This window comes from Leptonychotes weddellii, chromosome 6 (genome assembly GCF_054177405.1).
Source record: "Leptonychotes weddellii isolate Sample4059 chromosome 6, ASM5417740v2, whole genome shotgun sequence".
NCBI classification, from domain to species: domain Eukaryota; kingdom Metazoa; phylum Chordata; class Mammalia; order Carnivora; family Phocidae; genus Leptonychotes; species Leptonychotes weddellii.
In genome coordinates, this window is record NC_138374.1 from 61,847,297 (window position 1) to 61,870,841 (window position 23,545).

At 44.4% G+C, this 23,545-nt stretch overlaps 1 protein-coding gene and 1 pseudogene across 2 annotated transcripts in view; one reads left to right on the forward strand and one right to left on the reverse strand.

Annotated features, from left to right (window-relative positions):
• LOC115937040 (large ribosomal subunit protein uL11 pseudogene) overlaps nt 1-22,693 on the reverse strand; it is an 85,477-nt pseudogene extending 62,784 nt beyond the window's left edge.
• COG2 (component of oligomeric golgi complex 2) overlaps nt 22,683-23,545 on the forward strand; it is a 50,576-nt gene continuing 49,713 nt past the window's right edge. For both annotated transcript variants that reach the window (XM_081824256.1, XM_081824257.1), the window contains exon 1: nt 22,683-22,892. In XM_081824256.1, coding sequence (XP_081680382.1) covers nt 22,821-22,892 — 72 coding nt within the window. In that variant the 5' untranslated portion in view covers nt 22,683-22,820. The remainder of the gene's footprint in view (nt 22,893-23,545) is intronic.

The window sequence follows — 23,545 nt, forward strand, 5'->3', positions numbered from 1 at the left end:
TGGGACTTCATCAAGATAAAAAGCTTCTGAATAGAAAAGAAAACAATCAATAAAACTAAAAGGCAGTCTGTAGAATTGAGAAGACATTTACAAATAACATATCTGATAAAGGGTTAGTACCCCAAGTCTACAAAGAACTTATCAAACTCAACATCCAAAAAACAAATAACCCAGTTAAGAAATGGGCAGAAGACATGAATAGACACTTTTCCAAAAAAGACATCCAGATGGCCAACAGACACATGAAAAGATGCTCAACATCAGTCATCCTCAGGGAAATACAAATCAAAAGCACAATGAGATACTATCCCACACTTGTCAGAATGACTAAAATCAACAACACAAGAAACAACAGGTATTGGCAAGGATGCGGAGAAAGGGGAACCCTCTTGCACTGTTGGTGGGAATGCAAACTGGAGAAGAGTATGGAGGTTCCTCAAAATGTTAACTGTAGAATCACCCTACTACTCAGCAATTGCACTACTAGGTATTTACACAAAGGATACAAAAATACAGATTTGAAGGGATACACACACCCCAATGTTTATAGCAGCATTATCAACAATAGCTAAACTATGGAGAGAGCCCAAAAGTCCATTGAATGATGAATGGATAAAGAAGATGTGGCATATATCTACAATGGACTATTACTCAGCCATCAAAAAGAATGAAGTCTTGCCATTTGCAATGATGCGGATGGAGCTGGAGTACATTATGCTAAGTGAAATAAGTCAGTCAGAGAAAGACAAATACCATATGATCTCACTCACAGGTGGAATTTAAGAAAGAAAACAGATGAACGAGTGTGAAGGGGAAAAAGAAGAAGCATAGAGGTACACGAGTCCTAAGAGATTCTTAATGATAAGAACAAACTGAGGCTTGATGGAGGGATGAGGGTGGGGGATGGGCTAGATAGGGGATGGACATTAAGGAGTGCACTCGTTTTTTTTTTTTTAAGATTTTATTTATTTATTTGTCAGAGAGAAAGAGCAGGAGAGCACAAGCAGTGGGAACAGCAAGCAGAGGGAGAAGCAGGCTCCCCGCTGAGCAGACAGCCCGATGTGGGGCTCGATCTCAGGACCCCGGGATCATGACCTGAGCCGAAGGCAGACGCTTAATTACTGAGCCACCCGGGTGCCCTAAGGAGGGCACTCATTGTGATGAGCACTGAGTGTTGTATGTAAGTGATAAATCACTGAATTCTATTTCAGAAACCCGTATCGCATTATATGTTAACTACCTAAAATTTAAATTAAAAAAAAATCCTAATTCTTCTGGAATTAAAGCAGAGCTCCCTGTAGAGGAGTTGCAGTTATTTTACCAGATGCCCTGGGAGACCATTAGCACAGTGTCCCTCCGAGCTACATTTCACCTTGAGTGTTGTTGTTTTACCCAGGCAGTGTGAGTCTGCGCTGTGAATGTGCGTATGGCCTCGCTGGTGGCTACAACCTCCCATGGGTGTGGTTTGCCTCTGCTGTACACCAAGGAGCTGAGTGATTTTGCTTGTAGGGCTGAGGTGTGGTGAGGGCAGAGTTGGGTATAATTCCAGATCAAGCTGCCCCTGCAGGTGTGCACACGTTCTGTGGGGTCCCAGATTTGGGGGAAGAGGGTCTTCTAGGATGTGCCACTTTGGCCATCCCCTGCCATGTCTCTGTCTCCCAGGCTCCACGAAGCAGTGAGAACTGGAGCTCAGGGTCACCGAGGTTGGCAAATGCCCCAGGCTGAGAGCTGACTTTGCTACTTTCCTCTGTTTCCATGTTCCCTTGGATTATGCCCTGTGTTATGTCTTGATTTCTTGCCAGCTCATCAGCGCTTTGAAGAAGGCTTTGATTTTCAACCTTTTTAGTTATTTTCAGCCAGACGGATGATTTGGGTAATTAGGTTGCCATATTGCTAGAAAGAGAACCCTGCAGGGCTTGTTTGTCTGAAACATAAAGAGAAGAAAATGATGCCTAATAAAATGCACAGGTTGGTAAATAAAACTCTGCTATTAATTTTGTAAACATATTTCAATCCTATTGGGTGACTAACATACATCGTGACTTTTGCTTCTGTCCTGGGCGGTATGAAGCGCTACAAGTCAACTGGGTGACTTTCTTAGGAAAAGAGAAAAGACATGTGAAAAAGGAAGTGGATGACAAAATCAAGTGATCGATTTAATCTTCCTAAAGACCGTTACTATCAGCCAGCTCTCATGCCCCAAATTATTGAAGCTGCCTTCGGCTTGCACGATAATGTCAAAATACGTTAGCCTGGCTGTCAGGGTCCTCTAGGATCTATCACTGACTTACAACATTCTGAAATTCTAAAATTCTAGCATCCTAGAAATGCCTGGATCCACATCCACCCTTGAGTTTCTTACCGTACACATATGGTATATGGCATTCATTGGTTCCGAGTGTAGAATCACTCCTCCATGGCTGTGTAATAAATTACCCCCAAACTTAGCAGCCCGAAGCAAGACATATTCAAGCAGTTATGATCTCACACGGTTTCTGAGGGTCAGGCATCTGGAAGCAGCCTAGCTGGGTGTTTCTGCCTTGAGGTGTCTCACGAGGTTGCCATCAAACTCTCAGCAAGCTGCAGCTGTCTGAAGGACAAGTCCACTCACTTGGTGATTGGCAGACCTCAATTCGATGCGGGTGACAGGTGTGGAGGGCTTCATTTCCCTGCCACTTGGGTATCTACAGGGCTGCCTGAGGGTCCGCAAGAGCTAATGGTGAAGCGGGGAGGAGGGAAAGAGAGAGAGAGAGAACAAAACAGAAGCCTCAGTGTTTTTTATAACCTAATTCTGGAATTGATTTACCCCCATTTCTGCTATATCCTGTTAGTCACACTGAATGTGGGGGTACAACACAGTGTGCAGATACCAGGATGTGGAAATCTTTGTGGTCCTCCCGGAGGCTGGCTACCACATTGACTTACGCTTTTACCCCCACGCATTCTAACATCTTTGAAGTTGGGATACATCTTACCATCAAAGGTGTAGCATGGTTTAAAAGGCAAAATTCCGTTTTAGCAGCATTTAAATCATCATATGCCTTATCACCGTGATTTGAGGATATGCTATCCTGGGAAATATGGTATATGGACTTTCAGGCTTTAAGGAGGCTTCCTGGCCCTGGCTGCTTGCCTTGACCACAGTCTCTCACGGCTCCACCGGACAGTCCAGTTGGCACCAGCCAGATGTGCTCGGCTCCTCTTCCACACCACCCCTTCTGACGTGCCCTCTTCATGACTAAATGATCACATCAGGTACTGAATCCTCCAGAAGCTTTCCCTGACCACCTGAAAGCATCACCGTCTTTTCTCTCCTCAATATTCCTATAGCTACTGTTGCCATCCATTCATCGGTGCTTATGCTTCTGTGCTTTGTAGACTTGCTGAGTTTTCAGGGTAGATATTTCAGTGTGCAATAAATTTTTCTGTGTGCATTTAGAGGCCTGTTTTTATTTTTAATAGCAGAATTTCTGGGCTCTTCATAACACAACTACAACAAACCTCTGCTCCTCAGGTGAAACTATACAATCTGGTACACATCAATAATGGATAGCTGGGGCTCCTGGGTGGCTCAGTTGGTTAAGCGACTGCCTTCAGCTCAGGTCATGATCCTGGAGTCCCGGGATCGAGTCCCACATCGGGCTCCCTGCTCGGCGGGGAGTCTGCTTCTCCCTCTGATCCTCTTCCCTCTCGTGCTCTCTGTCTCTCATTCTCTCTCTCTCAAATAAATAAATAAAATCTTTAAAAAAAAAAATAATGGATAGCTGTCCAAGAATGCACAAGCCCACTGTTATAAACCAAAGCTGGAAAGATCCCCATTTCCAACAGCTCAGCAAACTGATGATTGTTCTGTTCCCTACAACATCTAAATTCTAAGATTTGCTTGGACAAGTCTTCGACGCACACCATTGCATAGGAAGGGAAAGGGGTGCCTGCTCTATTTCTACTCACAAAAATAGGGGTTTTGTCCAGCCATGGGGTTAAGAATAAAAAATTGGTACTTAATGACACTCTCATAAGTGGTTTAATTTGTTGTCTTGTCATTTATTTTCAGGTTTACAGGTGAATCGATGTGATCTACAGAAAGCAGGTTGAAAAGAGGGAGCAGATAAAACACGTGAACCGCAATTGAAACTGATTAGAAACCCAGTAAAGAAGACTGTTAAATTTGAGGATTTTCTTTCAGTTACTTGACTGCTCAGAAGGAAAGCTGTGCTGGACCATTGCCAGGAATACACTGGGAAAGACCCAGGCTCGTTCCTCGGGGATGGGCTGGAAAGCATTTCTATCATTGCATGTATGTATGGGAAAACAAATCATCACTCTTACTTCACACCATATCAAAAAATTAACTAGAAATAGATCATAGACTTAAACATAAAGGCTAAAACCATAAAACTTCCAAAAGAAAATGCAGGGCAAAATCTTCATATCCTTGGGGTAAGCAAGGGTGGATTGGGCCAGGTAGAATATTCCCTGGGCACTACTTTTCAATTCAGGGCACAGGAAGTAAGGAGTCCTATTTTGGTCTTGAATCTAAGCCAGGTTGATTCATCTAGCCCTAAATACCTATTGCACTGGATTGAACTCAGTTTGTATCTATTGTCAGTCTAAGTTAGAATCCAGAAGGATGATTCACTGGCACCTTCCCTCATCTCTAAGAGCACATGGGTCTAATGTTCTTCAGTTTTCCCAGATGTGGGAATAGCAGTCTTGTGGAGGCATTGCAAAAAGGTGGATGAGAGGATGTCTATAAAACACTCAGATCTCTAGAAGAAAGGCACCTAAGATTCACAAGGGACCCCTAGCGTAACTATTCTTCCCAAGAATATGTTCTGACTTGTTGCCAAGGACCTGTCTTTGATTGGTCTTGGGATGTCTGTGTTTAAATGCACACAGTTAATGACTGGGTTGGTGGTAGGGGTGAGGGGATGGTCATTGAACACAAGGTACCCCACCTATTCTCTGTCCTCTGTCCTCCCCCCTCTTCTCCAGCTCCCCTATATAGCATGTGACAAGCAGAATTAGCTCACATAAAGCTATCAAAGAAGTCTCTTGTTAACCTAGACCCCAGGTGTCAGAAGAAACAGCCTAAGTCCCTGAAACATGAAATGAAGATGTGTCCCCAGCTTAACGATGTAACTCCCCAGCCCTCACACACTGCACACTGTGGGAAGCTCTAATTACATCCATTAGGGACCCAGTTGCAGAGCACATATCAAAGGAACAGGGCAGGAGGGAGGAAAGACAATTGTGTTTAACAAATGAATTAAAACAATTATACAACCACCCACTGAGTACAGAGCTTTGAGCTCTGCTTCAAATAGGATATGGAAAGAATCAACCGAGAAATTGTATTGCAATCAAAGCTGGCCATCTCTTTCAGAGAACTTTTTCTCAGGATCAGAATGCAGACATTATTGGTTAGAGAAACCTAAAAGGTGCTCTCTTATCAGATATCTTGTCAATCTACAGTAAATGATTCTCTGTAACCATCAAAAACCCAATAATAACGATTTCAAGACATTAAAACACCACTTCTGGTGGTCAGTGATATTTAGTCATGTTTGTCATAATGTGCAATTGCCAGCATCCTTTGGACTCTTTTCCTACCTTTGAGGAATTTCCCCATTTTACCTTTCTACCCCAAAAGAGAAGCCAGAAAAGTACTTCTCATTCTACCTTGCAAATGATATAAGGATGTGACCTAAGGCCTGCTGATCAGACGCACCCACATGAGGCTTTGATGGGAGAAGAAGCAGCCAGCACCAAGTAGGTAGGATCTGTTTCTAAGGACGGAGGCAAAGGACTGGAGTTCTCTGAACAGCCGTGGCCATGGTTCCATCCAGGGCTCACTGTTGGGGCGTCGCTGCAGTATCTCCCCTGGGCAGTCCTGTGGTAGTACAGCCCCTGAACCTGGCATTGGCCCTCCGGGGGTCCTTCAAGGCCTCTGATAATGTTCAATAAAGTCCTTTTCTTCTCAAACTAGTTAGATCGTTGACTGATACGCATTGCTTTGCAGAAGCTAAATAATAGGAAGAACTCATAAGTGCTTCAAAAACTGTAAAAGGCTATACCGATCTGTGGTAGCAATTACAGTACTTGGCTTTTAAAGGCAAGAAGCATCAACCCAAGTTTGCAAATAAATAGACCACTCACCTGCTTGCTGAATGTTTGGCATTCTACAAAGTAAAACATGGGTCACAGGATGATTGTTCTAGATGTTCCTTTATAGCCACATGGCAGGGAGTCTTACCAGGATGACGAGTTGGGTTTTCAGAAGTTTCCAAAGCTACTCTTAGTGTAGGAACTAACTGAGGCTCTTCCTGCCCCCATGCTCTGACATTGGACACTTGTCCTTTGGGAGGGCAGACAGCAGGAAACCCCAAGCTGCTGGGGCCATGCAAGGTTTCAGTCTAGCCCTGGCTGAGGTCTCAGCATGAACCACCAGGCACGTCACCCCATGCTCTTTTCTTTGTAAGGCTGAATAATCTTCCATTGTATGGATTTACCACATTTTGTGTGTCTGTTCATCTGGTGATGGACACTTAGGCTGCTCTTTCTGACATGTACCTTTCCATTCATTTTGCACAGCCCTTCCCTGGGACACAGCCCGCCTGGATGGCAGAGCTGTTCTGCGACTGCCCCATGATCCAGAACCAAATCTGCTTCCTTATTCCCAAGGTGATTTTTTGCTCACAGCCTCATTGCCCTACTCTGGTTTGGGGACTTGATGATTAGAGTTACTCTGGCACATTTTTGTATTTGCCCCCACTTGGTGGAGGGACAGAGTGCATGCTACCATCAATGGGAAAAAGAAAATATGGCTTCTTTATTGTCTTATCCATTCTTGCTCATGGAGCTCTGCCTTGTAGGAAGAGTGAGTGGGGGGAACTTCCAGTATCTCAGCATCTTCTCAGTTAAGTAGAGTGCATTTAAAATCCAGCTCCCTCACTAGGTGGGGTTAAACATTCAGTTGCACCACGAAGTCTTTTTCAGGCAAGGACGCTCTCTCTCCGTTCACCTTCCTCCCTACCATGGGTCTGGATGTAGGGTGGGTTGAGACTGGAGGCTGTGGGACACAAAGCCCTTGGATTTGTGCTGCATCCTGTGGCACTGGAGGTCTTTGTTGCAGGATGCTGGCTTGTGGATGGCCCTGGGCAGGTCTCATGGGCTCCTACTGCTGTGGGCTAGCTCCTATCATGAAGTCTCTGCATACTGTGGCCCACTCATCCCAGCCCCATTCCTCTTGGTCTTCTCTCTGCTCCCCAGCAGGAGTTGGGTGGGGGGGACTTTGTGTCATCTGCACACCACACAGACTGTGTGGAGCCAGGAGCTCGCCTCAGCCTCTTTTGTCTGCACCCCCATATCTTCCTCCACCCAAACACTAAGCTTCTTGACTCAACTTTAATGATGGGAAGAGTGTTCTTGACACACCAGGAAAGAAGCACTCCCGTGGAGTCCCTCAGGCCTGGCTCCTAGAAGGTTGAAAGGAAAAAGCTTTTTCTAGCTGGAGACTCAAAAAAAAACTCAACTTTGAGACTCAGATGATGAATGACCTCTTTGATTTCAGTGGTACCTGCAGTCCTTCCTGAGACTTCTGGAAGTCCACATGGGAATATAGTTTTGGACCCAACTGAGATTATATTGACTTCATTTTTGAAAAAGATAATCTTCATTACTTGATTTCAGTCTTAGAACAAGCAGAGTTGTTGTTCTCTTCCCTTTTGGAGACCCTGTTCTGCTTCTGCCAACTTCCCCACAGAATCCCAGCAAACCTCAGTGATCACAGGGAAAGGTGGACATGGGTCCATTTGCCAAAGCAGGTGGGGTGGGGGCTCTACTTAGATGAAAAATCTGGTTATACTCTCACCGTCTAAGGATGGGTGGATATTTGCTTAACTTTTTGGTTCATTTTTAAGGAATTAAAATGGAAATTGATGTTTCCATCTTCAGAAACCAAAACTTGTCAGAATCTCCCAAACGGCTCATCCCAGATACGTACAACCAACTCTGCCTCCCCCACCTCTGCCACACTGACAATGTCTACACCTCTGAGCCTGCACCCTGAATCACAGATGAAGTCCAACATCCTCTCACGCACCCCTGTAATTGACCCAGTTCATTCCCAGTCTCAGCTTTTTGAAAGTCCGGGAGGCACAGTAATATGCAGAACCAGAGCCCTTGAATGGACACAGAAATTCCTTCCAAACATCCACAAATATCCTCAGTGTCTCCCCTTTTTACCTGCTTCCTCTCAAGTACCCAATCTCCCAATAAATTTCTGTAAGTACCTGTCGTTCCATTTAATTTTATTTTGTGTATATACTAGAATTAATCTTTATATTTTTATTATTTTGAGTCAAATGTACAGCGTTTAAAATAAATGACAGATTAGGAACGTTTTTAGGAGGGGCTTACAAGCAAGTCAGTTATTTTAACCTACCAATTCACAAAATAGCTTTCTTTAATATCATAGGAAAAAATATATAATGTCAGAAGGGCAGGGAGAACTTCCTCTTTGTTACTGCTTATTTATTTATTTATTACATTTATTTATTGATATAATAATACAATATTATGATTATATTTCATACATTATATTTAGTATATCATATTTTAGATTAATATGTATGTTATTTTATAATCCTGCATTATATCATATATTAATACATATATTAATATTTTGTTATATAATAATTGGCATTCATATCGAATATTAAATATTTATTGAAGCAGACTCCAATAACTATTGGTTGAATAAGTAAACAGAAACAATATCTTTAGACTCACATATCAGTATGCCAATGTCAATTTTAAGTCGAGGAAATACTTTGTAAAAAGTTTTTATTAAAGTAATAGAAGTCCTAAGCCTGCTTGAGTCTCTGTCACCTTGAAATCTATTGAGCAGAATTCTCAATGGCTAAAGGATTGTGCAAAGGGAAAGCCATAGATTAATTTAGGGATGAATCCTGGCATTCATGATTGTGTCTCATCATCTTGTAAGAAAGAAGAGTCAAGAAAATGTTTAATAGAAGAGAATAGAAGAAAGAATCATCACATGGTATTTAGGGACACAAGTCCTAGCCCTGGTTTTACCATATTCTCTGTATGTCTTTTGTGAACACTTAACTTCTAATGAAACTTTATCAGTAAAATAATGAGATTTGCCTATACTTGGGAAAATACCAAAACAGAACTTTTCAACTTTTAAATCAATGGCATCCCTTTTCTTTTCTTTTTTTTTTTTTTTGAGCAAAAATACCAGCTAATCAAGAGAATGGGAAGATAAGTCACAGACTGGGTGAAAGTATTTGCAAAACACATATCTGATAAAGAATTGGTATCTGAAATATACAAAGAACTCTGAAAACTCAACAATAAGAAAGCAAATAACCCGATTAGAAAATGAGCAAAAGACCTGAACAGACAGTTTATTACCTAAGATCTACAGATAGAAAATAGCAAATGAGAAGATGCTCAATATCATTTGTCATTAGGGAAGTGCCAATTAACAACAATGCCACTGCACTCCTATCAGAATGGCAAAACTCCAAAACACTGACAACCCCAAATTCTGGCGCGGATGTGGAGCAACAGGGACCCTCATTCATTGCTGGTGGGAATGCAAAATGGTACAGCCACTTAGCAAGGTGATTTTGCAATTTCTTACAAGACTAAACATATTCTTATCATAAGATCCAGCAATCATGCTTCTTAGTATTTGCCCAAATGAGCTGAAAATGTATGTCCACACAAGAACCTACACAAAAATATTTATTTTTTTAAAAGATTTTATTTATTTATTTGAGAGAGAGAGACACAAGCAGGGAGAGCGGGAGAGGGAGAAGCAGGCTCCCCACTGAGCAGGGAGCCCGATGGGGGGCTCGATCCCAGGACCCTGGGATCACGACCTGAGCCGAAGGCAGACGCTTAACTGACTGAGCCACCCAGGCACCCCCACAAAAATATTGATAGCAGCTTTATTCATAATTGCTAAAACTTGGAAAATGCAAGATGTCTTTCAGTAGGTAAATGGATAAATGAACTATGGTACAACCATACAATGGAATATAATTCAGCACTAATGTTGGAGATCAGAGAAAGAGGAATTTAGCTCTCTCCTGTCTCTTCCCACAAGGGCACAAATCCCATTATTAGGGCCCCACCCTCATGACCTAATAACCTCCCAAAGGCCTATCTGTAAGTGTCATTACACTGGGGATCAGGGTTCTAACATATGAATTTGAGGGGGGACAAACATTCAGTCTATAGCAGAACCTAAATAAATTCTTTTTCAAAAAATAGGGGAAAATTAACTAAAATCCATTAATGTAAAAAACAATGAAAGTATATTTTATTACTATAGATTTATTTTATAACTGCAAATGTATAGTATCTACTTACTATAGTCAATCACCTGGGGGGATAAAAAAATGTTTAATCAGCAGGTATGATTGACAATTTGAGTCAGCATCCAAACCATATCTGTGTTTTATTTTGTGTTTATTTATATTTCTTCAGAAAATTTTGATTATAAAGGTAAGCAATTGTAGATAAATGCTGACTCATGACAATTTGCCTTAAAATCTCAGGGCACTCCTTAATTTAACCCAAAGGTTTGAAGAAGAGATGATAAAAATCTTTGCTTCAAAGTTGAATCACTAAGAACATCAAATACGTGTTCACGTTCCTAAACAGAAACATGAACATTTTATTAAAGCAGCTGAAATTTACACTGTGATGTGTTAGTCCCTCACTTGCTATTGTATAATGGCTATCATGTCCCATACGTAGACAGCATGAATATCCCAGGGAAGAATAGGAATCGAAACACACCCATTGGAGCAACATAGCGCACATTTAGCATCTTTGCCTAAGATTTTAAGGGTTATCAGAAAGAGACACTTTAGGCTAAAAACTAACCTATGCTTTGCTCCCCAAGCAGTCTGCACAGCACAGAGCTGCATCCGCCCAAAGGAAGGAGCTTCTTTTCCTAATCCACACACAGGCATCATATAAAGATAATAAGGCACCATATAGCCAGCAGTGTGAGGGGTAATTAATTATGTATTCATGCATATAGTTTCGATTTTATATGCACGGATATTCACAGGCCTGAATTTTTTAAAAGAGTGGTTCAGAGTTTAAATTTTCCTAATTAATTGTGTATTTGGAAGGTCGAATATAGGCACAATAATGCAGAGGAAAAAATGTATTCAGTAGTCTGCATGAGGGTAAATGAATAATGGCTGCATAAGTAAATGTGGTGGTGGAAATTCAGAAGATAGCACACCTCGAGTGTTGTTGTCATCATTTTAATAAAAAATGTGAATAAAAATATTTTTAAGACACATGAGTGAAGACTAAATGTGTGGGCTTACAGACTATCCGCATAAAATGAGGTCCCATATCCATTACATCAAAATTAAAATGGCTTAAGGTTCTCACCTCCTTCCCTAGAAGGAATTTGAAGGTCAAAGTTTGCTGGAGCTGTTTGGGATACCGTTGTTGGTGCTGTCCCCTTGCAATGACAGAAATATGCACAAATTATTCTGGGATCATAGAGAAGAGACACAGAAACCTGATTTAGGGGAAGAGGGTGAAAAAAATATCAGGGAAGAATAACTGAACTCTGTATTAGAAACTATTAATACACTATATGTTAACTAATTGAATTTAAATAAAATAAGTTTAAAAAGAAAAAAAATATCAGGGAAGACGAGTAACCATGTCTTTTATTTTCTGTATTCTGATGCTTTGACAATCAAGAGTTCTTGCTGATGCTGGAAGGACTGCCCCTCCCAGGGTTGGTCAATTCCTCCAGAGAGTTACCAACTCTCCTGGGAGTGTGCTTTTTAAATGCAAAGCAATGAATCCAGAGTCTGAATCCCTGACCATCTCCTCTGTGGAGCTCATACTCAGGGTCCTAATCACCCCAAGGCCAGGTATCAGACAACCAGGGACAGCCCCTATACCCCAGCTCCTGCTGACAGTGTTCAAGTCAGCCAGTCCTAACCTGCTCTCCCTGCTTCCCCCATTCCTTCCTACAGAAACCACAATAAAGGCTCTTACCCTCAGTCCCATCCTGACAGACCCTGGTGCTTCCCTGTGTCCTCCCCCACCCCTCCCTGGTGGCTTGGCATGCCCCCTCCTTCTGGGATCTGTGAGTAACCAACTATCTTTTCAATGGCAATGGTCTCCTGGTCTGTTGGCCTTACTATCTCTAAATAATAATAAAACCCAGAAGTCCAAACAAAGACTTCCAGGAGGAGGTGATGTACGAGGTGTACGATGTGTGAAGAATGTTTGGAAGTATTATCTTTGTATCACAAGCCAGCAAATAGTGTTTTAGGCACAGAGCGCAGTAGGTGTGGCCAGCTGCAGGTAAGAGAAAGCCAAAGCCATCCAAGAATTCACAGTGGGTCACTGCGGCTCAAGCACAGAACAGGAGGAAGGAGCGGATAAAAGTGGAATTGAAGAGATCACGTAAATGGTGGAAACTGTTGGCTATGTGTTGTCCCTGACCACTGTGCCTTCTCATCTTCCTCTTTCTGGGGACTGAAGGCTGTTCCCTCTGGGTAATTTCTCCCATGCTTTATGTAGTCTGGGGGGAGGGGCACACATATAAACACGCACAGTGATTGGTCCACCTGACAGCAATAGAACCAATCAGTCTCCCTGGTTGATATGTAAATGACGGGAAGGAGAGGTTCTCTTTTTAGCGTAGTTGCGGGCCTTGCTGGATGGGATTCAGGAGTGGACAATGCCATCTTCCCTGACACTTGAAGAAACTCTGACCAGAGAAGAAAGCAGCCACATGGAGACAAGTAAACATGAGACATGGACAGAGAGAAAAGTGTTTTTGCTGGTTTTCAGTCCCTAGTTCTTGATTCTGAAATTTTAGTTCTGCAGCTCTTCTTTTAGTTCTTGAGTGAGAAAATAAGCAAATGAATATACATATATATCAGGTGTTGACTCAGTAAAGCTGAGTAAGGGGACATAGAGGGTGGAGGTACAAGGGAGCAAGTTGGTATTTTCTATAGGATTGTGTCAGGGAAGTCCCCCTCATTTGAGCAAAGACCTGGAGGAAATTAAGGAATGAACAGTTGTGCTATTGGGAGAAGAGCATTCCAAACAAAGCCAACAGCAAGCTCAAGGTGGGAGCACATCTGGTGTGTTTAAGGAATGACATGGTGACCAATAATGCTGGACAAAAAATGAGCAAGAGGGCAAGTGGTAAGAGATAGGTAAGGAAGGTAGTGGGGTCAGATCACATAAGGCCTCGAAGGCCATTTTAAGCTTTGCCTTTAACTTAGTGCCAGAAGAGAAGCCCTTGGATGGTTTTGAAGAGGCTTGACTTGACTCAGATTAGAAAAGAATCACTCAGGCTACTGTGTGCAGAACAGACTTGTGGGATGGGGAGCAAGGGTGGAGGCAGGAGACTAGTTAGGAGGCTATTTGCATTAATGTAGATTGAGATTTCATGACTTCTGTACCGTTGACATTTTGGGCCACGTAAATTTTTGCCGTGGGGGACTGTCCTGTGCACTGCATGGTGTTTAGCAGGGCTCCTGGCCTCTGACCACTAGATAGCACCCTTTCCACCAGTGTGACAACCAAAAGCGTCTCCAGACCCTGTCAAAGTCCCCTGGGGGGCAGGTGCACAAAACTCTCCTGGTTGAGGACCACCAATCTGGGTGAGAGGGGGTATTGGCCCAGACCAGAGTGGTAGATGCAGGTGTGGGGAGAAGTGGTGAGATTCTGGGTGTATTGTGAAGGCAAAACACACAGGACTTGTAGATATATTAAGTGCAGAGCATGTGGAAAAGATGAGTTGGGATGGTTTTACGATTTTGGGGGCCCGAGGCACTGGAACAATGAAGTTGCCATTTGCTAAGATGGGAAAGACTACAGGAGAAGCCAGTTTGATGGGAAACAGGTGTTTGGTTTGGGAGACGTTACACTGGAGAGGGCGGTTGAATCCACATGGGGAGGCCAAGCAGGCAGTTGAATACATGAGTTTGGAGTGCAGGGATGAGGTCCAGGCTGGAGACATAAATATGAGCATCATTAGGATATAGGTGATATTTCCAGCCCTGAGAAGGGATGGACTGACCTACGCAGTGAGTATGGACAGAGGTGTGCTCGGCAGCATGCTAAGGCAGCTTTGTGATATCTGTCCCCTGGTGTTTGTCCTGTGAGTGTGGACAGGAGTGTGGACAGGACCTAGGATTTGCTTTTAACCAGTAGAATTTGGCAAGGTAAGGGGATGTCACTATTATGATCATATTATATTAAATCAGACCGTTTTTACTGACTGGAGTGAGAGGCTATCCTGCTGGTCTTTGAGAAGCAAAGAGCCATATTTTGAGCCACGTGTGGAGAGAGTCATATGGCAGGAAACAGCAGGTGGCCTCTGGGAGCTGAGGATAGTCTCTAGTTAACAGCCAGGAGAATCTCCCCCTGACTGCCCACTAAACCATACAGGTGCAAGGAAATGAGTTCTGCCAACAACCTGAGTGAGTTTGGAAGCACAGTCTTCCCCAGTGGAGCCTGCAGGTGAAAACGTGGCCTGGTTGACACCTTCTCTTCGCCTTTGAGTGAGACCCCGAGCAGAGGACCCCAATTAAGCTGTGCCTGGCCTCCTGACAGACAGAAATGGTAAGATAATAAACTGAGTTGTTTAAAGCTACTAAACTTGCTATTATTTGTTATGAAGTAACTATTACAAACAAGACAATGGGCCCAAAATGGAGTTGTTTATGCTAAGGCCCACGTCACCCAACCAAGACTTAATTATGATTTCAGCTCTCCCAGAAATGGAATCTGAAACCAGTCAATCAGGCCCCACCTGATCCTCACTTGTTATGTCATCTGCCTGACAGACCCCGGCCATCCCCTGAAGCAAAGTCACCTTGCCATTACCAACCTGCTTTTTTGCCTAGTGTGACTTCCTTGCTCCTCCTCCCTTCTGCCTATAAAAATCTTTCATTTTGTACAGCTCCTCGGAGGTCCTTTCAATCTGCTAGATCAGATACTCCCCATTTCATGAATCATTGAATAAAGCCAATAGGTTCTTTAAAATTTACTCAGTTGAATTTTGTTTTTTCACACAACAGAAAATTCAGACTGAAGGTCTGAGTCCCAGAGCACAGGACTGATGTTTAAAGGTCAGGAAGCTCAAGAGAACCCAGCAAAGAAAGGAGCCATCACTGACAATTGTGGAAGAAGAAGGGAGAGCCAAAATCTCGATGAATGAAATAGAAGATTTCGAGAGAAGTGAAGGGACTTCTGTGTCATTTAGGACTGATGGGTTGAATCATTTGAGATCTGAGAATTAATCATTGGATTGGGCAATGTGGTGGTGATTAGCGATCTTGTAAAATGTCTGTGTAGGTGTAGTTGTGGGACCAAAGCCTGTTAGCAGTATTTGAAGTGCAAAAAAATTTCAGGGTTTGGATTCAAATGGGAGCGGTGGATATGAAGAGCAGTGATCAAGTCTGACTTCTGTTTTGGAGGTAAAATCAATTGGCTTTGCTGATGGATTAGATAGGAGATAAGGGAAAGAGGGAACTCACCCCAGGGGCTGAGGCTTTAGCCAGTAGGTAAGTGGGGATGCCATTTACTAAGTTGGGGAGGCTGGGAAAGGAGAAGGTTAGAAATCATGGTGAAAATAAGACTCCTGTTACATATTCATGGAGAAATGCTGCAGGCAGCTGGACACTGGGACTGGGAGGCAGGGGGTTTTGCTCCCAGGGTAGATTGAACAATATCCAGAGACATTTTTGGTGGTCACAACTGGGTTGGTGCTACCGGCATCTAGTGGCTAGAGACCAGAGATGCTGCTAACCATCAAGCAGTGCGCAGGACAGCCCCACAGCAGAGAATAATCCACCAAAGTGTCAAGAGTGCCAGGTTGTGAAACCCTGATCGAGCATGGCTACAGAAGACCCAGAATCAAGCTCTTCAAAGGTGCAGAGATGAGTTAGAGAAGCAGTTTGAGAATATAGGTCCAGGATGGTAGGAAGAGAAACCACGTGACTAAGAGGGCACTAAGGAAGCTGGAACCTAGAGACACAGAGTGTATGTCCATGTTTGCTAGAAGTAGGCGCATATGGTGCACAGACCCCCTACGAGAATTCATGCACCTTGCACATTTTTAAGTGGACATCTGAAATTTTTAGTCATAAACTTTTCATTGCGGTTTATGTATATTTTATTAACTAGACATTGAAAATGTTAAGCATTTAAAAAAAATGAAGTAAGAAAGGATTGACTTCATTGGAATAACATTTTCCTGCTACAATTTGATATTTTTAAAAGCAGGACAACCTAGTTTTCTGTTATTTTATTTACCAAACTACACTGGAATGGAAAGAAACCATTAAAATGCTTACTTGTGTTTTTTCCTATTATGTCCCTAAAAATATATAGTTTAATGTAAATATAAAGGAATCAGTGTCACTAACCCAAGCTGATTGTTTTTCTGATTTCAGAGCACTTAAACATCTGCCCAAATACCCTCTTTCCAATGCTAACCTTCACCCTTATTAAGGAGAGGAAGCCCTGAAGGTGGAGCCCCAGGATTACCCACAGAAGGACGTTATTTGAAACAAAACTGGTATTTCAACTTTGGTATATCAGCCCATGATACCTATGCTGTAATAAGATTTGGGAGGATTGTGCTGTTCTTGCAGGAAGCGAGAGGAGTATCGTGATATCAGACCCATCCTTGGGCATATCAGCTACACTGGAGAGTTTGGATTTGGAAATAGACTCCCTTAAAATGATCTTCACACAAGGATTCTTTAGAGATTTTTCAAGTATCCTTGGGGACATGGTATGCTAATGGGGTACCCACAGCTGTAGACAAATATTTTACAAGTTATGCTGGGAATGAGATGGGGAAAGAAATACAGAGGTTGTTGTAGGAAGATATAAGGTCAAAGGAAGTCTTTGGTTTTTTTTCTTTTTCTTTTATTTTTAAGACAAAGGTCATTTGTATGCTGACTGGAAGGATCCATTAGAAAAGACCTCGATGTTAACCCTGGGAGTGGAGTCCTGGTGAGGGCTGGAGGGAGTGAATCCTAAGCACAAGGAAGGGGACCCAGGTGGGTGGGTTAGAGCAGGGGCCCATATTCCCCTAGGATATTCTCTCCCTGCTCTTCTCAATAACCCTGCTCTATCTTCAGCTCTTTCTGTGTTTCTTGTACATTTCTCCAATTACCATGTCAATTCCATGACGCCAGGGACTTTTCTGTGTTGTTCACCACAGATTTACAAACACTCAGGGCAGTATGTAGTACATAGTAGGTACTTACTAAATATTTATTGAGTAAATGTTTAAAACCAAGTAAAAATGGATACAAATGCAGGTATAGATTTGATTTGATGGCGGTAAGATAAGGGAATTCCTGCACAAGTGGCTTTTATTTTCTTGAAGTGTGACCGTAGGACAGGAACTGAGAGTGAAGGGGCATTGTTCAGAAGAGGTGGGGGTGGAGGGTGTTGAGGCACGTCTTGAAGGTGTGAAATGGTCATCCATTAGAGGGAAAGCAAACCCACTGGAGAGACAAGGGAGTTTGAAGTCAGTGTTGAGTACCCACTGGAGGTTTGTGGTCAAGTGTTTTAAAGTACAGCAGGTTGGCTCAGTTGTATGATTGATTCCTGGGTTTCTAGTCCATGCCTCTGGCATTGGTGGAGCCATTTCCAAAGAAACAAAATGAAGGAGGATAAGCCAGTCTTTCAGAAAAGACGGTGAATCAAGTTTAGAACATGCTGAGTTTTGAGGCACGGGTGGAACATCACAGTGAAATAGCACAAGTAGGTGGTCGGTTACACGGGTCTGGTGGGGAGGAAAGAAACAGATGGTGGTGAATCGATGGGAGAGGTGTTGGCTAGGGAATGGGAGCTGAAACCAAGGGCCCAGTTGATATCACTGCAGGGGGGAGTAGCATGGAAGAGAAAGGTTAACTGAACCCCGAGAAGCACCGATGGGAAAGTCATATACATTTGTCAGGCATGCCAATGTCAACACAGATGGTTGTAACTGCTCAGGAGCAGATGCCAGGTCTTTGAGCTTCATGCATTCTCCCCCTCTGGCATAGCCTGGCCACACAGAAGGTAATTCTAAAATCCGCTCTGATTTGATTTCTCTGCACTTTGCATTTACCAGAATCCTACCACAATTTATTATTTGACATGCTGCTAATGTATCATTGTCTTGAAAAGATTAAATAATGACCTTTTACAAATATAAGATGAACACTTGCAGAGATTTTATTTAATTCATTCATTAACAAGGGAACCACTAAGATGTTACCACCACTTCAAGAGAGAATCTCAAGAGCAGACACATATACAATCAGTAATACTTAAATGAATTTGCTTTGATAGATGCAAATAGGTATGCAAATAGAATGCAAATGGATGCAAAATTGACTTCTACCAAAGGAAAGGGGGTCAACTGGACTTCCAGCGGACAAAATTCATTTGCATATTTCTAGACAAGATCATCTGCATCCATATCAATTATGTATGATCTATGGAGTTGCAAAATAGCTCAAAGACAAGAAAGGCACAGAATATCCCACAGAATCAGTTAGCCCAGAAGGGTACATGAGACAACACCTGTTTTCCCTTGGAAGACACTATAATCTTTTAGGTTCATTTCAAAGTCTTTCATGATTTTTCCCTATAATGCTTAAAAAAAAAAGTTATCCCGGGGCGCCTGGGTGGCTCAGTCGTTAAGCGTCTGCCTTTGGCTCAGGTCATGATCCCAGGGTCCTGGGATCGAGCCCCACATCGGGCTTCCCGCTCGGCGGGAAGCCTGCTTCTCCCTCTCCCACTTCCCCTGCCTGTGTTCCTTCTCTCGCTGTATCTCTCTCTGTCAAATAAATAAATAAAATCTTAAAAAAAAAAAAAAGTTATCCTGATCATTCTTATTAGTTTGAAAAAAAAACCTAATAAAATGTTAGTCTGTTATAAAATAGACATGGAAGGATGTTCCAGCACCATCATACCCGATTTAGTGTACTAATTGATTAGGGAGTTGAGGCAGGATTTGGGAGCCCCTAGGATGACTCTGTTTTCTAGTTGTAATGGGAAATATTTAAGAATCAAACCAAATGGGGGTGCCTGGGTGGCTCAGTTGGTTAAGCGACTGCCTTCGGCTCAGGTCATGATCCTGGAGTCCCGGGATCGAGTCCCACATCGGGCTCCCTGCTCAGTGGGGGGTCTGCTTCCCCCTCTGCCCTCTTCCCTCTCGTGCTCTCTGTCTCTCATTCTCTCTCTCTCTCAAATAAATAAATAAAATCTTTAAAAAAACAAAACAAAACAAAAAAACCAAATGACCTCAAATCCACTCTGGAATGAAACCGGGTATAACAAAAATACAGAAGATGTTGAAATGGTCCTGTTGGCTCATTGTGAGCTTTCCTGGTTGAATGGAGGCCTCTACCATGATGCTTATCCTCTGTGTCTCTCCCGCCCCACACCTGCTATCCTGGCACCCAAGGACCACCAGACTATAGGCTCAGCCTGCAGGTCAAAATGGAAACCCTCCATTCCCACAGTAGTGAACAAGGATGACTCTGGTTGCTGGTAGAAGAGTTGGCTGTCCAACAGTTCAAGAGAGGATCAGAAGAACATAAGGATGATATTGGAGAAAATGCTCGTGTGAATTTCCGGAGCACAATATTTCTCTTTGCAATTTTTGAGTGTTCTGTAGCAAACCTGCCAAAAATGTGAAAACTATAAATAGAGAAGAGTGGGAAGGAGAAGTGAGGATCTGTCACGATGCCAGCGAAAATAGGGAACTGAGAATTTTCCAGAGAGTCAAAGTCAAAGGGGGTTAATATTTACTTAGAAATGAAGTCGTGGGACAAGCTTTAGGATGAAATGAAGGCAAGAGAGACAAGTTAGGGAATAGAGAGAGAGCCTTGAAGATAGAAAATGTCAACTTAAAGTGTCATTCCTCATTAAGGAAAGTATAGGTCAGAGAAGAGGGGAGAGATTAGGATATACTGACAGCTGATTATGTCTGGCACTGATGAAGAGCTTTTTATCTACTTTTTAATTTAATCTTCCAGCTCCTGTTTCCTATGAAACAGGTGTCATCACCAAAGATGAGAGTCAGACATTTAATAGTAGACAAATCTTTAACAGCACAGACAACTAACCAACCGAAAGCTGGCCAGAGGACCCCTGCTGAGCCACGTGTTAGCCTTCCAATGGCTGGATCCCAAGGCCAGGGTAGGGATCTTGGGAAGGGCTCAGGGCAGGGGACACACAGCAGGCTCTGGCCAGAGGCTAGTCACCAAACTTTGCGTGGCTGAAATGGTGTGTACCAACTGAATGTCAGCTCCGAGTGGAAGCTGAGGGCAGAGTCCTTCGGGCAGGTTTCAGCTTACTCTCCACCTTCCCTTTGTCCTCCCCAGAGTGTTCCATTAGCAACTGGGGTCTTTCCTGTTGCTCCTGGCTTTGGGGGGCCGCACCACTGCCGCAGTCTGTGGCTCCAAGTGGCAGCCCACTGTTTGGGGTCTTGGCTGTTCCCTACTGACCCGTGGCTGTTCCCTACTGACTTCTGGGAGGAGAGCAGGCAGCAGAGATTTTCATTCTTTGTTAGTGCCTATTCCCTTCAGCATCCCCAGGATTAGCACTCCAGGCTGCACAAGTTCAGGCTCATGTCTTTACCAAAGGCCCGGCAATAATTTCAGAAGGGAATTACAATTAAGGTAAGAAACAGTTCAACTACGAGCTCAGCTAGACTTTAGGGCAGGCAGGGGGTCCCAGACATCTTTGTTTGGTCTGCCCCGCATCCTCGCCCCCTCTCTTGGTGCCTTGGTGAGGAGTGTGGGCGTTGCAGTTTGCGCTGCCTGAGTTTGCACTTGTCACTTATTAACAGTGTGGCCCTGGGCTAAAAGTCATGCCTCTCAGAGTCAATCGGAATAGCTTATTAGACCTGTTGATTTTGGCATTGTGGGCCTGTACAGAAATCTTTTCTTCTTCATCCCTCCTCCTTCTCCTTCTTCCCCTCCTCCTCTTCCTCCTTCTTCTTCTTTGATGTGTAAACCAAGGTATTTGGGGAGCAGGGAATGATGTGATGTTTGGGATTTACTTTAAAATATATTCCAGACCTCCTCCCTCCAAAAAAAAAAACAAAACAAAACAGGGTGGTCCTGCAGGGGCAGTGGTAGGAGGAGGGCATATGAAACAGAGGATTGGGGAAGCCGAGTGATGAGTACATGGAAGGGCCGGGATCCTTGTGCTCTCCACACTTTTGTGTATGTTTGAAAATTTTCATTATAAGTGTAAACAAAGACCAAATAATGAGGCTTTCATTCCCTATATCCAAACGAACATAACAGGGCATAGAGTGTACTTTTCATAATTGTTCCTCTGGCAATTTACTCTGCTTCTCCAGATAAGATTCCAGCTCTCATCCTCTCTTTCATATTTCTGGGTATTGGCTGGGAGTATTTTCTTCAACAAGGCTTGCCAGGCCCACTGCTAAGGAATATATTGTTTCAGATTCTATACGTACGTTTTAAAAAAGTGATCTGTTTCCAGTTTGGAGTGACTTGAATACAAGACTCTCATTATAAGATATTGTCTCCCACTGTTCCATCTCTTTATAAGGACGATTAGGGTAATGTTATCTCTAGGAGAACACAGCATTGGGAGGAGCAGCCTAGGCCTGGTTTATTACAGCAAGGCTGCGGGTGAAGAGTGAGAAGTGAGATTTGTGGTTTGAGTTGTCAGATTCTCAAGGAGAAAAAAAAAAAAAAGAGAAATGAATCATCATCATTTGACCATGGCATTCACACTAAAGGGGAGGACAATGGGAGAGCAAGGGAAGAAGAAAGCAAATCTCAAAATAAATGTGGGATGGATGGGGGGAGGAGGAGGGAGTCTCAGAAATTGGAGGGAGATGTGGCGAATGCACCAATGCTGGACACAAACACAATTTCGCCTATTCCTGGCTTAGATTAGAAATTAACATGCACGCACATCTATTTGTCGGCTGTGTTTTGTCAGCCGGTAGCGAGGCGATCCTTTAAGAGCCTTGAGGACCCAAACTTGTGCTCAGAGGCTGGCCACCCTGGAGCTGAGCCCGAAGTGGAGCAGGGAGCTGCCCAGCTGCCCACCGTCCTCCCTACAGATCGCTGGAACCGAGCCCAGGGGAGGAGAAGCTACGGTCGCCCGTGGGGGCCGGGGCTAAGGGCGGAGGCCAGGCTCCCACGGAGGCCTCAGCGCCCGGGCGGCAGCGGCGGCCGCGCACGGGGACCGGAGGACTGACACGGTGATGTGCCCAACTCTGGAAGACCGGCCTCAGAACCAAAGGGCCAGCATCCCGCCACGGCTGTGCTTCCCGCGGAACAATCTCGGGGAGAAGACACTGGCAGAGCCTCGCAGGCCGATTTTCCGATGGAAATGGTGGGGTTGGGAGGCAGTGCCCCTGACCCTCCCCGCCCGTCCCCGCCCGTCCCCGCCCGGGGTCACCCGGCCTCGCCAGCAGCTGGGCGGCCCGGCAGCAACGTGCGCGAGGCCGTAGTGCCGCCCTCCGCCGCACGGGGGCAGCACCAGCTGCTGGCTCAGCGGCGGCGGTCCGCGCGCCTCTCTTGGCGACGGCAGGCGGAGGCGGGCCCGCGGCGTCCTCGCTCATTGGCCGCGGCGCGGGCGCTGCCATGTTGGCGGAAGCGGTGTCTTCTGTGCTGTGGAGACTGGTAGTGGCTGCGGCAGCAGCGTCGGGGAGCGCCGCCTCTTACTTTTCCTTCTCGCTCGAGTCTCGGCGCTGAGAGGCGGCGGCCGGCGGGATGGAGAAAAGTAGGATGAACCTGCCCAAGGGGCCGGACACGCTCTGCTTCGACAAGGACGAGTTCATGAAGGTGCGCGCCAGGGCTCCTCTCCCCGGAGCCGGGCCGTGGGTGGCCTGCCCTCCTTTGCCCTCCGGGGTCTCTCCTCCGGCTTCTCCTGCGGGCTTCCTGGGCCCTGCCCGCCCGGGACGGGCCCTCGGCGGGGACCTCGCTGCACTTCGCAGTGAGTCTCTTGACCTCAGGTTTGGTAGGTGCAGCCTGGAGAAAGCACTTCGGTGAAATCGTGCACATTGAGTGAAAAGGCCTGAAAGTTCAGGGCAAGTGGTTTTGAGCTAAACGTAAGAGCCCCTGTTAGGACCCGATTCTGTTACCGTGCGGAACAGTCAGACCGCCGGTCCCCTGGCCTGACAGAAGCCTCCCAGTGCCTTGCACCTCAAAGCTCAGCGAGTGTGTGTTGAGCACATTTCTGAACGCATGTACTTACCCAGGAATCGGGTCGGGTGAAAAAGGCAGTTAACCTAAAGTTTTTGCCTAACTTTCGTCTAAAGCTCCTGGAATGACAAATTTGAAAGACTGCACTATCCTTACTGATTCTGTTGCAGTACTACAAAGCAAACCAAGCTCCTTTTCTAAAGTTGCCCTACTTCTCTTCATAAGTCAACTCGAAGCTGGTCTGCAGATAACTGTAGCACATAAACTTACAGAATAGAAATTTAAACTGAAAA